The sequence below is a fragment of the Necator americanus genome, chromosome X (genome assembly GCF_031761385.1).
Source record: "Necator americanus strain Aroian chromosome X, whole genome shotgun sequence".
Classification (NCBI taxonomy): domain Eukaryota; kingdom Metazoa; phylum Nematoda; class Chromadorea; order Rhabditida; family Ancylostomatidae; genus Necator; species Necator americanus.
In genome coordinates, this window is record NC_087376.1 from 2,611,704 (window position 1) to 2,626,940 (window position 15,237).

A 15,237-nucleotide genomic window follows, 5' to 3' on the forward strand; every position below is an offset into this window, starting at 1 on the left:
TACTGTTGAATGTAGCGTTGAAATCATTGGGAGACGACGTGAGGAAGTGATGGTAGCTTATCTCTACTTGAAGCACAAACGCACCCATGGCCGGTCTGAAGGTGGTCGTCATGGTGGGGCGATTGCTCCTGTCGTTGACACTGCTTGGTAAGATTCACGTTCATTTAGCCGAGAATATTTATTTATTATATTATTTTCATTTATTTTATTTATCCTTCATATAACCTGACTCTAGTCAACATTAATCTATAGAGTAGTAACTTTTAAGGATAAATAAAATTCCCACTTAGTTAGGATTACTCTGAAAATTATGTCTTTCTATCGCTTTCCCCCCAAACAAAAAATAAATTAAGCAGCTCATCCAGTTTACTTACCATTATTACAGAACTCATTACCTCAGAATATTATTAGGCGTATAGTCCACTCAGCTCTGACACTATCCAGAGACAGTACGTTTTCCCAATTTGATCCACACTATTCTAACCGACCCATTCATTAATGCACAATTTTCTACATAATTCTACTTAAAAATTCATATTCTTCAGAAAAAAATTCGCACATGTGCACATCACGGATGTACGGAGCGCCTCCCTTTAAATGAACAGTGGTCGTAGATTTCTCCGAAATAATTTCATATTTTCATGATTATTAAAATACCACCATATAATGTTGGAATTTTAATGTGTCTATATTAATATATGACCAGCCAATTTAAAATATTAGTATTGTGATTCTTACTTTTCCTCAAATTACTCTCCAAGCTAACGACATTACTTTTAAAAAAAATTTTGTTTATATATATAATGATATATCGTATACATTCTCTTGTTTTGAACTTAGACCAGGTAAATAAATAACATACAATATAAATATGAATATACGTACGCGAAATAATATACAACCTTAGAACAGATTATAGAAAAAGAATTCTATAGTCCTCACCGCTGAAAATTTTATTTCTTCTCCCTTACCTTGTTCCCAACCACTTTTGGCATCTGCATGCTCTCTAAATATGAAATAAATAAAAAACTTTTGTAATCACTAGTCAGAAGAGGTGACGTAACTGTCATCATTCCATAGTTTTATCAGAAAATGTCAGCAACCATTTGATTATGTCATAAAATCACTGAATTTTTTTTTTCTAAAAATTTTTCTTTACCAGAATACACGATTTGTTCGGGCAACGCCCATTTTTTTTTCCTTGTGAGGGAAAAAAGATGGGGCAATGGCCGAACAAAGCGTATATTATCGTCGAGACAAACTGAGGGGAAAATGGAGTTACTGAGTTCTAAGCTGCTGCACTGTACGAATGTTGTATGCAAGAAATCAGAAATAAATATGTGAGCAACAGTTGGAAAGTTTCTTCAGATCCTTTCATATTTAGAGCTTTCATATTTGAGTTTCTTCGGATCCTTTCATATTTTTTGAGAGAAATGAACAGCAAGAGATACTAGAAATTACAGATCGTTGGAATAACTATGGGCGCATATACTTATGTTCACACAGACGACCGCGATGCGCATTAGATTGGGGCGCGAAAGAGAAAACGTGTGCATGGCGGCAGATCCGTTTTGGTCATACAGTCCACGATACGCACCAGCGATTATATGTGAAGTGATTTGACAGAGAATATCACTTCGCGATTCCTTAGAAAAATAAAGAATGTCTTATAACTACGACATGAACTTATATGTCTTAAAACGGTTACAACTTATCTCAGCGATCCAGCGTTAGCGATCAGAGGATATAGGTAGTTTTTAGAAAATAATTGAATTAATTCATTTGTGATTACACCCAAATTTGATCTATTCCATTCTATTCTAAAGGTCTATGATGAAGTACAGGAATAATTACTAAGTAATTGCGTTTTTAACGGATCGCTACATGGTCTACGTTCACTACTTTCAAATGTAACAAATATAAGAAATGCGCAACAAACACTTATTTTCAGCTCATGTCGCTTTTGCTCATCCAGAACCGATCCCTGCTGAAGACTCTTATGCTCAGCATTTTCTCACTGATCCACTGTATATCCCTCCTGAAGAAACAACTCTTGACAGTGTTATTCATAAGGATCCGTAAGTTTATTATATACGTCTGGAACTAACATTACTGTATGATATACGCTGGCATCCGAGCCTAATTCGCCTTAGACCTCCAACATATAACACAACAGCGCGACTTCCGGATGTGATGGTTGTCTCCGAGTACTTCTTAAAAGTAAAACCATACTATCCAGCCCCGGGGATTGAGTATCCAAAAGGTAGGTTTTCTTAAATTGCTTTAATTTTTGTGTAACAATTAAATTTAAACTCTTCAGAGAAAAACATGACCTTCGAGGGTTATGTATCGATGCCTGCTACCATCACGAAGCAAACATCAGCCTTATATTTGAATATGATTAACATTACCGTACTTAATGTGGATGTATCCAACTTTAACGGAGATAAATTGAAAGTAGTTAATACAAGTAAGCATAAAATACCTTAATAAAGCTACAACGAAAACTGTTCCCTGCATACATTCTACGCTGCTACGTAAACGTTCATTTTTCGGGTATTTAATCACGAAGACATTTAAAAAATTGTCATCCCACTGTGATTCAAGAGATCACAGTGACAAAACGCAAAAAAGAGAACAGTTTTCGCATACGTTAGGATTTTTTTTGAAACAAATCCTATTACGTTCAGACTACGATCCACTTACTCAACAGTACAAAATTTCTCTCGAAAAAACACTCGGAGTTGGCTCAGTAGTCGTTATTTCTATAAACTACACAGGAATTATAAATCATTATACTGTATCCGGATTTTTCTATACCTATTATATCAACGAGAAACAGGAAACAATGTAAATTCCTTCTTCATTGAACTTCTTTTTTTTTCTCGACTAAGTTTTGATATCCAGATTTATGGTAGCAACCAAACTAGAGCCAATTCACGGCCGGAAGGTACTTCCATGCATGGACGAGCCGAATTACAAAGCTGTATGAGTTTTACATTGATTCTTAATCGCTCTTCCTGAAACTATGTAGAACGTCCATTCGGGAAAGATTTATTAAGGTGTTCCACATTGAGCTTGTTTATCCTACAGCACATGTAGCGTTGTCTAATATGCTGGAACCGAAATCAACGAATTTGGGGTGAATTCGAAGGGTTCATGTTAGATTATTACCTAGTTCTGCTATATCATCCACACTTTGTTCCAGAAATGGCTGGTCACATATTGCGTTCCCGCCAACACAAGCCATAGCCACATATTTAATGGTATTCACAATAGGACCTTATGTTATGGAAGGTGTGACGAACCAGGACGGAACTCTGGTGAGCCGTATACTGGAATTGAATTTTTTCTTCGATTAGCAAATGCTGCTTACGGCGGCAAAGAAAACTAAACATATAGTAGAGTCAAAATGACATGAAACACGGTGCAGTTGCGTAAGAGGTTGCGCTCGAAGCGGTGCGGTGTAGCGCGGTGGTTGGAATCGTGGTGGGACCATCGCGAATTGCAGCTATGAACGATGGTAGATGGGATCCTCACTCGATGCGGCACAAGCTTAATGTCGTTTTGACTCGATTATAAGTCAAGGCCTTTACTTGAAAAATAGTAACAAATCAAAAATAAACACGGATTAATGGATGTCAACAAGCACAAAAAAAATCCCTATGTAAAGGTACAATGGATTTAATACCCATTTAATAAATGAGAAATTTCGTTTAGTTGGTGCTATATGAAGTATCTGCTGCCCTCATTCATTACAAAAAAAAATACTTTTAACAATAATTTGTTACTCCACTCTCTTTTGAAGTTAGATAAGAGCAAGTATTACAATCAAACACCTAATACTTTGAGGTCCGAGCTATTGGATGGGCAGGTCAGGAACCGTACCTAAAATTTGCCGCCGAAGCCGCTGGCGAATGTATGTATCAAATGGGAAGGATGTCAAGGATTAAATTCAACATGAAAAAGTGCGGTATGTGCAAAATATCCAATGAAAATTCTAGACAATCGACTAAACTCCCATTTTGTTTTACAGATCACCTTGGATTACCTGAATTTCCATCTGGTGCTATGGAAAACTATGGTCTCGTCATTTATAAATATCAGTTTATTGCCGTTAATCCACAGGTACCAGAATTTTTGTTCCATTTTTTGCATTTTTGAATGTTTTTCGATTTCTTTTCTTCAAGACAATGACAACGGAAGATAAGACTGAAGCTGCACGGACAATCTGTCATGAAGTAGCCCATCAGGTAAAACTCTTGAAAATCGTCTCATCATCACACAATAATTACAAAATATGTAAATTTTTTCACAGTGGTTCGGTAACCTCGTAACAACTCGATACTGGCAGAATCTATTTGTAAATGAAGGTTTCGCCACATATTTGATGAGATTTATCGGTGCTAAAGCGTTCCCGGAACAAGCAGCGTACGAGGTTAGGCTCCTAAGCCCCCCTAAAGCCATTAATTCGTCTTAATAAGGTTCCTCCTATTCTAGGATTCGACAATGGTACGATCCGATTTTGAGCCAGCTCTTACATTTGACGCATCACCCTTAACGCATCCACTCATTCCCGTAATAGGACCATACTTTGATAGTTAGTTGTCTTTTTTCTTTCTTTCTTTCTCTTCTTTTTTCAATTCCTCACAGTTTTTCTTTTTGCGGCACAAATCCAGAAATTATCACACTTATGTGACCAGAAAATCACAAATTTTGAAATGATGCTTTAAAAAGTGACTAATTATGTTTAAATACGGTAGTATAGTACAATTTTTCGCAACCAATTTCTTCAGAAATCACATATAAGAAAGGAGGCTCACTGCTGCGGATGCTGAACGATGTGCTTGGAGAAGAGGTGATGTGGAATGGTCTGAATATTTACCTTACACGTTACTCAGGCGGAAATGCAGATCATGAGGATTTATGGAGGTGCCTAACCGAAGTGAGTCATCATTACCTCTAAGCAATTATGCAATCCAGGATCATTTCGATCAAATTTTGACGGCAATTCAAGATCGAAGAAACACTGAGTCTCCAAAAATGACAAAACTAGATCACTGCTCTTAATCAGAATTGTTTTAGGTTCTGATTTGTTCACACAATGAGTAGAAATTAATATCTGTTTATTAAAGGCTGCCATGGCAGCTAAGGTTCCTGGATGGTGTGGTCCAGTGAATGTGACAACATTAATGGAACCATACTCTCATCAAATTGGATTCCCTCTAATAAACGTTCAAATGAGAAAAGACGGAGAACTTTCCCTCTCTCAGGAATCGTTCTTAGGTATAGAGGGTCCAGCAGACTTTTCACCTACTTGTAACGATCACTAACTGATACTAAGCTTCAGAAACCGATTATAAATGGATTGTACCAGTTCGAACTTCTTCGTACGACTCTCCTGAGCCTACAATTCATTGGTTGGTCCCAGATGAAATCGGTAACACAATTGTATGGATAAAACTATGAATAATATCTATTGTAATGAGAATTTTTCTAGAATGCGAAAAAGCGCGATCTGCGGAATCGTCGAAGAGATGGGAGATTGTGTCGTATGCTACTGCTATGTATGGAAGGTCCGTGAAATCTCAAAATTTTGAATCAAGCGTGACGATTATCCTTTGCATAAGAGATTGATAGGTAACCATCTGTTGGCATCTAAATCGTAGGAATTTCCTTCAGAATTCACTACGACGATGAAAGCTTTGAAGCGCTTCTTCAAAAAATAAAAAATGACGACGTACCAGTGGGCGTAAAAACGATGCTTATTGGAGATGAGGTTGCACTGATTGAGTGAGTTATTCTTTTCACGTTGACATACCGTACTACATCTATTAATATACTTTCATTTAAGGCGTGCTAAAAAAAGGAACGAACCATATTCCTACAATCGTCTTCTTGATATCCTCACAACAGTCTTCGACACTCCAAATATCAAGAATAATCCTCAATTCGCTTCTATGGATATAGCTCTACCTCAGTTAGAGTTCTTTGCGAATACTCTTCGTGATTCTATCGATTATCCACTAATTCAGGTAAGTTTTAATGAAAATCATTTGTGAAACAAAGTCTGTAGGTCTCCTAAAATTCGGACAAAAAAGAGATGAACCAAGCAGCCGTAGAAGCTGCAGTGGGCATAAACGTTAAAGTTATTTTGCGTCCTGAAAACAATGTCATAAATGACTCCACAACTACGTTTTTCTTTTCAGGTTTGATCACGCTAACGATCAATAAAAGATAGAATTTCAGAGACTATACAAGAAAGCACTTGAGGTTGCCTACAACCCTAAAATATGGGAAGGATCCAACTCATGGGATACCACGTATAAATCCATAAATTCGTTATTCACCCATTCGTCAATGTGGCTACTATTTTTAGTGCATTCGCAAACGTCTACTTACCTGCTGCAGTCAGGTACAATATTGGAGATTCAGTGAAAAGAGCACTGAAACTTTTCGAGGATATCAGAAAAGAATGTGCAGCTGCTCAAAGCGAGAATGGAACATCGTGGTGTAACAGGTATGTCCTTGCTATCCGAACATGTAGCCGCAGGCACAGTCCGGATCAATGAAACTCGGTGCAACATTTCGTAAGCGGTAACGGTTCGAGGTGGGATGTTTTTCGACTGGTCGCAGATGATCGTAAGCGTATCAATGACGGTGCTAGTCGCTTAGATCGAACTCACGAGCAGAGTTAAGCAAGGGTTAAATCGAGGGTATCGACTGTAGATCCTGTAGATCTGTAGGAAGCGCAGGGGGACGCGGGACCGTATGGACATGGATTTTTCAGCGGATGCGTGTCAAAATTGAACTCGGCGATCGCGGCAAGTCAATAAGCGTTCACATTAATTTTCCTCCCAACTGCCATAAACCTTCTCTTCCTCTCTCTTTCTCTCTCTCTCTCTCTCTTTTACTAACTAACTAACTTACTGAAACGAAGTAATTGCAGCGAGTTGAGAGGAGCGCAATAGTGGCCTGTCCACACAAAATCATTACATCTCTGACTTGTGTACTTTTCGCTTACAAGTAATACTATAAGGTTGGTTGTATGACTCACAAAGTTATAGACAACAATAAATTATGAGCCTATGCAAATTTTGTTGTTCACTTGAAAATAAATAGAGAAAATAAAACAAGAACTATGTGCTAGCTTCGAATAAAGGCTAACTAGCAATCTACAGTGCATGGAATAACATAACACAATAGGGATCTTACAAAAAAATTGTCATATTGTCCTAATGTGTTCCCAATATTTCAGTGTGCCAACCGATTTTCGTCGAGCTATTTATTGTGCTGCTGCTAAATATGACAATAACATTGGATCTAATTTCGCCCTTCTTATGTACTACTACCCTCGAGAACTACAAGCAAATCCGTACTTCTACCAGGAATACCGCGCTTTGCTCTATGGAATGGGCTGCACTGAACGACCGGCGAAATTGAAAACGTATGTGAACTACTATTATAATTATTATTATATTATTATATATAACATCTTGAGAAGTTGTGCCATAAGCTTCACTATAGGTTAATTCGCAACTTCCTCTCTTCCTCATTGCAACCAGGAATGCTATTTGGGTATCTGAAGGAAAATCCAATGGCATCAGATGCTCTTTTACAGCAAATAAAGGTACGAGTTTGTGTACATAGTAAATATTTATTTGTAGATGATTGTTGTCCTTGTTTTACACTACACGTACTTGAAAAAACTTACCAACAATTACAAGAATGTGTATCACAGAAAATAATTATCCTATTTGAAAATTTCCATACTATTCGAGGTCACCTCTGCTAACTGAAATGCATCAATTACTATCATAGCATTTACTATGACAATTAATTGATGCCCGGTTTGCAAAAAATCGTGAAAATTGGACCCATTTCCGTCAGAAAACCCTTAAACCCCTCCTCCACATCCATCCTGATGGACTACCAGCCAGCTTAGGCTTAGCTTACGCTTATTTTGCCTTAAGCGAGCCCGCATCTCTAAAAATCATAGCATTAAACCCTCTCACCTCCGTCTCACCTGTAAGAAATTTTCATTAGTAATGGGATTCATTCCAGAGTAGTCCGGATAGTGTTCTTGGATATGCAGGGTTGTCAAGCTACCTTGATGCAATGACTTATAACTGGAGATCTAAGCGACGTCTAGAACAGGTAGTTATACTTATGCAATGTGCAAATCCCCTATGGTTGGATTATTTTTTCCGGGCAGTTCTATTTTTTCAACCAAAATTTAATTTGTCAGTTGGAATTTCTTTCTGATAATGTCGAAACTAGCCAAAACAATTACAGTTTATTGCTCTACACGATACATTGAAACAAAGACTGAACCCGGAACAAGAAAAAATATTCGATCAATATGAGCAAAGAGTCGAGAAGAACATAAAGTGGTCCTCAGAGCATATGCCATCCATAATGAAGTGGATGTACGACAATTTGGTTGTTATCGATAAGATGCCATGGGATAAGAGGTGCCGGAATTTATTTCACCGCTGTTTCTTTTGAGCCGATCTTTATTAAATGCAACAATTTTTAGGCTTCCTGGTAACCTTCTTGTACAGAAATATGATGTAGAAATCACACCATATATTCCGGGATCAGCACAGTATAAATTCACCAAGAATCTCACTTTTGATGGGAAAGTTACGGTGAGAGACATTAATGAAAATACTTCATTAACTAATTCAGTAAAGTGCAAATCAATTTATGATTTGAATAGATCACATTCGGAGCGAAATCACGCACAAAAGAAATCGTCCTGAACGCCCATAGACTCCTGATTGATGCAGATACCATCACTCTTGTTGACCAGAGGAACAGAAAAATCGGTAAGAGAATGTTGCTCTTACATGGTTATTGATATTCGTCTGTTCCTTTTTATGGATCTCACCAATTAGTGAGTCGGTGAGGTTAAGCATTTCGTTAAAATAAAGAAATCCTATCTGGATATTCTAGAGATCAACCCTACATCTATAACAAAGGACTACGACGACGGTATCATTACCATACCACTTGCTGGCCCTGAGGAGCTTGTCGAAAGGACGGTGTACAAACTGACGATCTCATACACCGGTTTCATCTTCGACGGACCTCAACGTGGAGGAATTTCGAGCAATCACAACTTCTACGAATTCAATGGAAAACAGGGGTAAAATAGCTTATCATCATAATACAGGGTAAAGAAATAATAAAGAAGAGGAAAAAGAAAGAAATGGTAATTAAATGACGAAAATGTGATTGTGTTGATGAATTCTATCATATTTCTTAGAGCCAACATTGATAATTAACTAACTCTGATATTTAATCCTGAAATTATGAATGAATTCGCTTTTCCACCTTTCGCTAACTTAGCGATATAACAATAGCGGAGTGAGAAAGCGATGTAGTTGATGAACTCCGGTCAACTCCGGTTTATTAATACATTAATACATCTCTTTCAGTTGGATCTTCCTGACAAACTTCGAGGATGGTCCCAGCACTCGATCGCTAATGGTATGCGCCGACGAACCAGCATATAAAGCAGTCGTCAAAGTAATTATTGCCTTACAAATGTATACTAACCTGTAGTAACTTACCTTACATATCATAATTATCCTTATAGATGGCTGTTCGCCATCCGGCTGACATGACTGCTTTATCCAACATGATGAATATGGAAACTACCATAGAGGAAAATGGTTGGGCACTAACATCTTACGAAGAAACACCTTCAATGGTAAAACGTTGTCAAATTGATATAATGATACGGTAACAAAGAGTGGTTCCTTTAGTCCGTCTACCTCATCGGGATTTGTGTCGGTCATTTCTCTGCGCTTACCACTGTGTCGAAGACCGGTATTTTAGCCAGAGCGTGGGCATGGACTGGAATGGAAAAATATTTAGACTACACCTTAATGGTAAGTTCCTTGTAATGTGTTTTTTTTTTTGAAATCAGAGGAGAATTTTTTTCTTGGAGGCTATGACGGAAAGCATCGAGTACATGAGCGATTACCTCGACAGTCCATTCCCATTGAAAAAGATCGGTATGTTTCTCTCCTCACTTCTTATATAAAACACATCAAACGAGAAGGGGCAGTTCCTCGGATTTGGTCGGCTGGTGAGAATGGTGTAAACTATAGTGATGTGAAAATGTCAAAAAAATCTTACCCGTAACTATAATTTCTATCCAAAAATCTTTATCCAAACAGAAGTAAACGCCGAATAACTTCTGATTAAGACGCTGCGCTTATACGGGTAATAAAAAGTTTGTATGTCCATTTAATTAAAAATTGTAAAATTATAAATTGAAACAAGACGGAACACGTAGTCCAAGCAAAACATTAGAATTCCGAAAAAAAATCCCTTCAGGGATTTTTAACTGAAATCCCCAAACAAGTGGAATAAATCTAGTAAGAAGTTCTTTAGGGATTCCTGAATACTCCTGAGAGAGATCATACCTTTAAGTATTTCTATCAACTATTCTCCAGTTGTTGGCAATTTTTATTTTAAGACTTAGTCGCTCTTCCACAAAATTCGGATCCTGGTGCAATGGAGAATTGGGGCCTGATCCTTGGCCAGTAAGTAGTTATTCACCTTTCAATCACATAAAAATAGCAAATTTTGCAGGTAGCATTTTGTAACAGCAAGAATTTCTGTTCGTTACATTTCAGTTATGAAAAGCTCATGGTGGATAAGGATTATGCTACTGTCGAGGACCTATCAAGGATTGGGATTGTTGTTGGTCACGAGATTGCACATATGGTGGGTATAAACAGCAGGTCGTGTCTTCTGCGAACGCTACTGTGCATTTCAGTGGTTCGGAGATCTGGTCACTATGGATTGGTGGTCGGATGTATTCGTTAAGGAAGGATTTGCTCAATATTTCTCAGCAAATTTAAACGCCCATGTAGCTCCTGAACAGAAGAGTTATGCCTTGGTAGGTGGCTCATGCCTTAGCAGAGTCGGATTCGAAGGAACTGAAATGTGGCGCAGTTGCAAAAGCAATTGAAACCGAGATGAAACCTTCGCCAGGTTCAGTCGGATTGTTGGAGTTTTAAAGAGCTACATTTACTCGAGCGCAATTACGCAATTGCGTCAGGATTCAGGTTGCAATTGCATTAAAATTGATAACCTCCAGCACGCTCCAGTAGCGAAAGCTCTGTACTCCCTTACTGACTTTATATTAGTTTTTTTTCCTAGCAATTAGGAGTAAACTAAAGGTAATGTTTATCACTTGCTGTATTTTTCCATATGACGTTATTCTGGGAAAAAAGCTTAGAAAATACGCAAGCTTATTACGTGAGCCCAGGCACCTATGACTGCGATGTTCGTTTGACTGAAGTAGGGGGGGGGGGGGGAATAGTGAGGGAGCCATCACGATCACTTTAGCAAGGATGACTTTTGTGGCCATCATGCTCATAAACGTGGAATTCTCCCATTTTTCACCTACATGGTCATCAATATTGCTCGTTTGGTGGATTTTGTTGTAGCGTTTTTAAGCCAAACGCATGGAGGAACAGTTCTTGAATTACTTCGACTATTACCGCTAATATTTTACCAATCAATCTTTTAAAAATTCGCTTTCAAGAATAGTTGGTTATTAGCGGGGAGGACTTTGGTTGCTTCGACATCGTTTCACGCAAGCTATCCGGGTATTCTGTTCCTCAGGGATGGAAATATGCACAGAAATCTCTATCCAGTTTTCTTCAGGACTACACACGATTCAAAGTTCACTCGGACGCTTTGGATAAGGACTGTTCTCCTGACCACTCGAAACCTATGATCTCTGGCATCCCACCAGTTCTTGGCAGAATTCCGTACATCAAAGTAAAATACATCCTTTGCTACAAATTGACAACAGATTGAATTTTTTCAGTTCAACTCTTTTAGGGCGCTGCAATGCTACAACTCCTTTCCAACGTTATGTCGGAAAAAACCTTCCAGAAAGGTCTTCGCAACTACATCAAAAAGAACGCTTACGGTGTATCGAATACGGAGGGCCTATGGCAATCTCTAACAGAGGTTTGAAAAAAGCTATTGGATTTGAACAATTTAGTATCATCTACATATCGGATGCATGTTAGCAACGGACGAGAAGAGCACAACCACCAATTTTCAGGCTTGTGCTGAAGACGGTGTGAAAGACTGGGAAGGAAACAACTTGGATGTATCCGTATTGATGAAGGAATGGTCCTATGAGGTAACAATCACTCTCACAATGTTCAAAACTACCATTTAACTGTTAGCTAATATGTTCTTTCAGATGTCATTCCCAATATTGAAAATTAGCAGCGATAAGCACGGAATTGTTACCTACGAACAAGAATCATGCATGAATACTAGCACAATCTGGAAGATTCCGGTAATCAGAGGAGACAAAAAGGAAGAGAGTATGTCAAAATAACATGTTTTCAAAATGATTACCACCTAGTAATATTAGAGTATTTCTAGAACTTCTTTGGTTCATGGGAAAAACCAGTAATTCACCAGATTGGACTCCACTAATAACTGCGCCAGGCATTGACAATGTTAGAGCTAGTGTACGTAGATTAGATTTCTTTTAAATTCTAACTGCAGATTTTTTTTCTATTAGTCAGTTTTTTTATTTGCAACAACATTGTGACTCAAAAAGCAAAGGATTGAAGGATTTTTTGAACTCATTTTATCTTATTCTCTCTTTCATTCTTATCTGTACAGAATCACAAGAAAAATCGAAATTGAAGTAACGGAAAAAAAACTGTCCTTCACTACTTTATAACGTTCTTAGACTTACATTTATGCCCAACATTTCCAAATAAAATTTGAACAAAATTTAAGTGGAATAGCAAAACGTGAGAGGTACAAAAACTTAAGGATTTCTATCCATTTATGGTTTCGCAGTGCTACCACCAGCGAAGTTTTCATGTCCCACTTCTTCAGTTAAATTCAGCTTATGTGAACATCCTCAGCCTTCGTCATACTTTCTTGTTTTCAGTCATTCATTCGCGTAGAGTACGATGATTTTTCTTGGGAATATCTACTGAAGAAAGTTAGAGAATCCGAGAATGACTATCGTACTAAAGGCGCGCTTCTCGATGACGCTTTATTCTTTGCAAAGTAAGTTTAAACATGAATTCCTGAAACGCACAACTATGTATGTTCACTGATCACATTTCAGGAGAGGTGTTTATCCATGGACGAGAGTTCTCGATCTTGTTCGTGATATGCGTTTGAACTTAAGCTTGATACAATGGACTCCGGTTTTCTCGATAATGGATACCCTCTATCACAATTTCCGTTACCATTTCGAGTTTAATTTAATTAAGGTTAATTTGAACTGCGCTAGTTTTCTTAAACTTTTCATCTTTATCTGGATTACAGGAATATTTTGTGGAAAATATCTCAAAGACTTATCTCTTGATCCAAAGGAAATCACCTAGTTGGGAGATAACGTTAGTGGCTCATAGCCTACAAAAAGAAGAACAATCTTGGTGATGTTTCGAGTGAATGAAAGTATTTAGTGCACTAGGATCCCAAATGGAAAATCATATGTGTCGAATGGGATATAGTGGATGTCTGTTTATCGCCAAAAACATCTTCACAGAGTTTGCCACCAAATGTGCATATTCGCGTCACGGAACCGGAAGATGTGTGGAGTTGGTTGAACAATTACCTCAAAATCTTGATCAATCGAAAAGCGAAATCGATTCGAATATTCAGAGTTGCGCCAGATTATCGACGAACAATGTACTGTTATGGTCTCAGACAGAAACCAGACAGATTAGAATTGGTGAAGACAATGTGGAAGTATTTTGCCAAAGAAGCGACGTATTTTAACCGCGATGGTGACAACCTCTTACACGCTATGTCTTGTACTAATAATACTTCCATATTGACTCGGTATGATAGATTATTCACGAAACGTATTCACCTCCGTTCCTTACCTTACTGTTTCATTTCGTTTTCAGCTATATTGAATCAGCTCTTAGTGGAGATCTTCCTGAGAGTATTATCAAGTACATCGGTGAAAACGACGTCACCGGCAGTTCACTTTTCGATTACTTCAAGAAAAATCCTGAAAAGGTAATTTTCAGTCAAACATTCAGCACCAAAGGTCGGTGCGTAAGCGGTTACGCTCAAGGAGGCACGGTGGAGTAAGCGGATGCTACTACGGTGGAACAATCGTTAACTTCAACTGAGACTACAGCGATGACTGGTGCCAGTGAAGATCCTCTTATGATCCGTACCACTACGCTCCGCCGTACCACTTCGAGCGCAGCCGCTTACGCAACTGCACCGCGCTACAGCTCATTTCGACTCAATTATACTAATCGGAAGTGGCTGGATCTCTGCATTTGTGGTATTTTCTAGCCAATGTGATTGCACCAAAGTGCAAATAATTATTTTAGCACAGTGAGACGGCTTTAGTTGTAAAAAAAAAAACTACAAATTATGCATACTGTGGTAACACAGCGATGAGTAGCAATCGCAAAGTGTGCCTCTCATTTCCTCATCTTCTTTTTCCCCGTTAACACACCAATAAAGCATTACATCCACAGCATGGAATTCTTCTTAAACAAAGAAAAAATCCTTAATTACATATTACGCTCCACTGATTTGATTCTTTCTCAGATAACAACATGATCATGCAACTACTAAAGAACTCTTCTTTCAGGAATATTGCTTAACTTTTTCAGGTTATTTGGGGTAACGTAAATTTTGACTACTATGTCGACGCTATGATTCAAGATTGGTCAAATGAGGAACAACTGCAGAAAGTAAGACCAAGACATTTTCTACTTTATTCTATTAAAAAATTAATTCTAATATTTTTCCAGGTTACTCAATTCGCATACAGTCCACAGCACAAACTTTTAAGCGAAGAACAAAAGAAGACTTGGGATAATGCCGTCCACAAAGTTATTAAAAATAAACAATGGCTGACGGAAAATGGAGATTCTATCGTCAAATGGATTGAGCAACACGTTTTGGGATAATTCAATCCATACGAGGATTTTCAAATAGCATTGGAAGACCTCAATAAATGTTACCGAAGAATGTTCCACTATGTTTCAAATGATGAACACACTAGTACATCATTGAATTACAGTCGTTTCAAAACCGACCTGAGGCCTGGTCGAATGGCGTAGGCGGCTGGAATCGAGTTGGGACCATAGTTCCACTTTCCACTCTTCCTTGATGTCCGTGCGGACCTAGCGATAGTCCCACGCTGGTCGCAACCGCTGTCTTCACCGCGTCGCTTCAACTAACATCCGC

General features: G+C 38.2%; 1 protein-coding gene across 1 annotated transcript; it reads left to right on the plus strand.

Annotated features, from left to right (window-relative positions):
* Window positions 1-86: 86 nt before the first annotated feature.
* Window positions 87-14,957, plus strand: RB195_021312 (uncharacterized protein; the record flags this gene model as incomplete). The annotated part of the gene is made up of 48 exons (XM_064207978.1): window positions 87-147; window positions 1,952-2,078; window positions 2,154-2,263; window positions 2,321-2,470; window positions 2,691-2,850; window positions 2,908-2,986; window positions 3,063-3,142; window positions 3,209-3,323; window positions 3,853-3,973; window positions 4,037-4,128; window positions 4,191-4,253; window positions 4,319-4,438; window positions 4,501-4,600; window positions 4,797-4,945; window positions 5,136-5,286; window positions 5,351-5,440; window positions 5,501-5,576; window positions 5,683-5,793; window positions 5,855-6,035; window positions 6,250-6,323; window positions 6,380-6,520; window positions 7,259-7,447; window positions 7,528-7,630; window positions 8,065-8,157; window positions 8,296-8,474; window positions 8,540-8,651; window positions 8,723-8,831; window positions 8,959-9,151; window positions 9,444-9,534; window positions 9,605-9,718; window positions 9,774-9,899; window positions 9,959-10,025; window positions 10,493-10,559; window positions 10,653-10,743; window positions 10,796-10,918; window positions 11,692-11,808; window positions 11,872-12,003; window positions 12,101-12,181; window positions 12,245-12,371; window positions 12,433-12,521; window positions 12,956-13,077; window positions 13,139-13,286; window positions 13,342-13,412; window positions 13,482-13,616; window positions 13,681-13,860; window positions 13,929-14,043; window positions 14,658-14,738; window positions 14,799-14,957. The coding sequence occupies 48 exons, from the start codon at window positions 87-89 to the stop codon at window positions 14,955-14,957; spliced, it is 5,565 nt and encodes a 1,854-aa protein (XP_064063859.1).
* Between the last annotated feature and the right edge of the window lie 280 nt (window positions 14,958-15,237).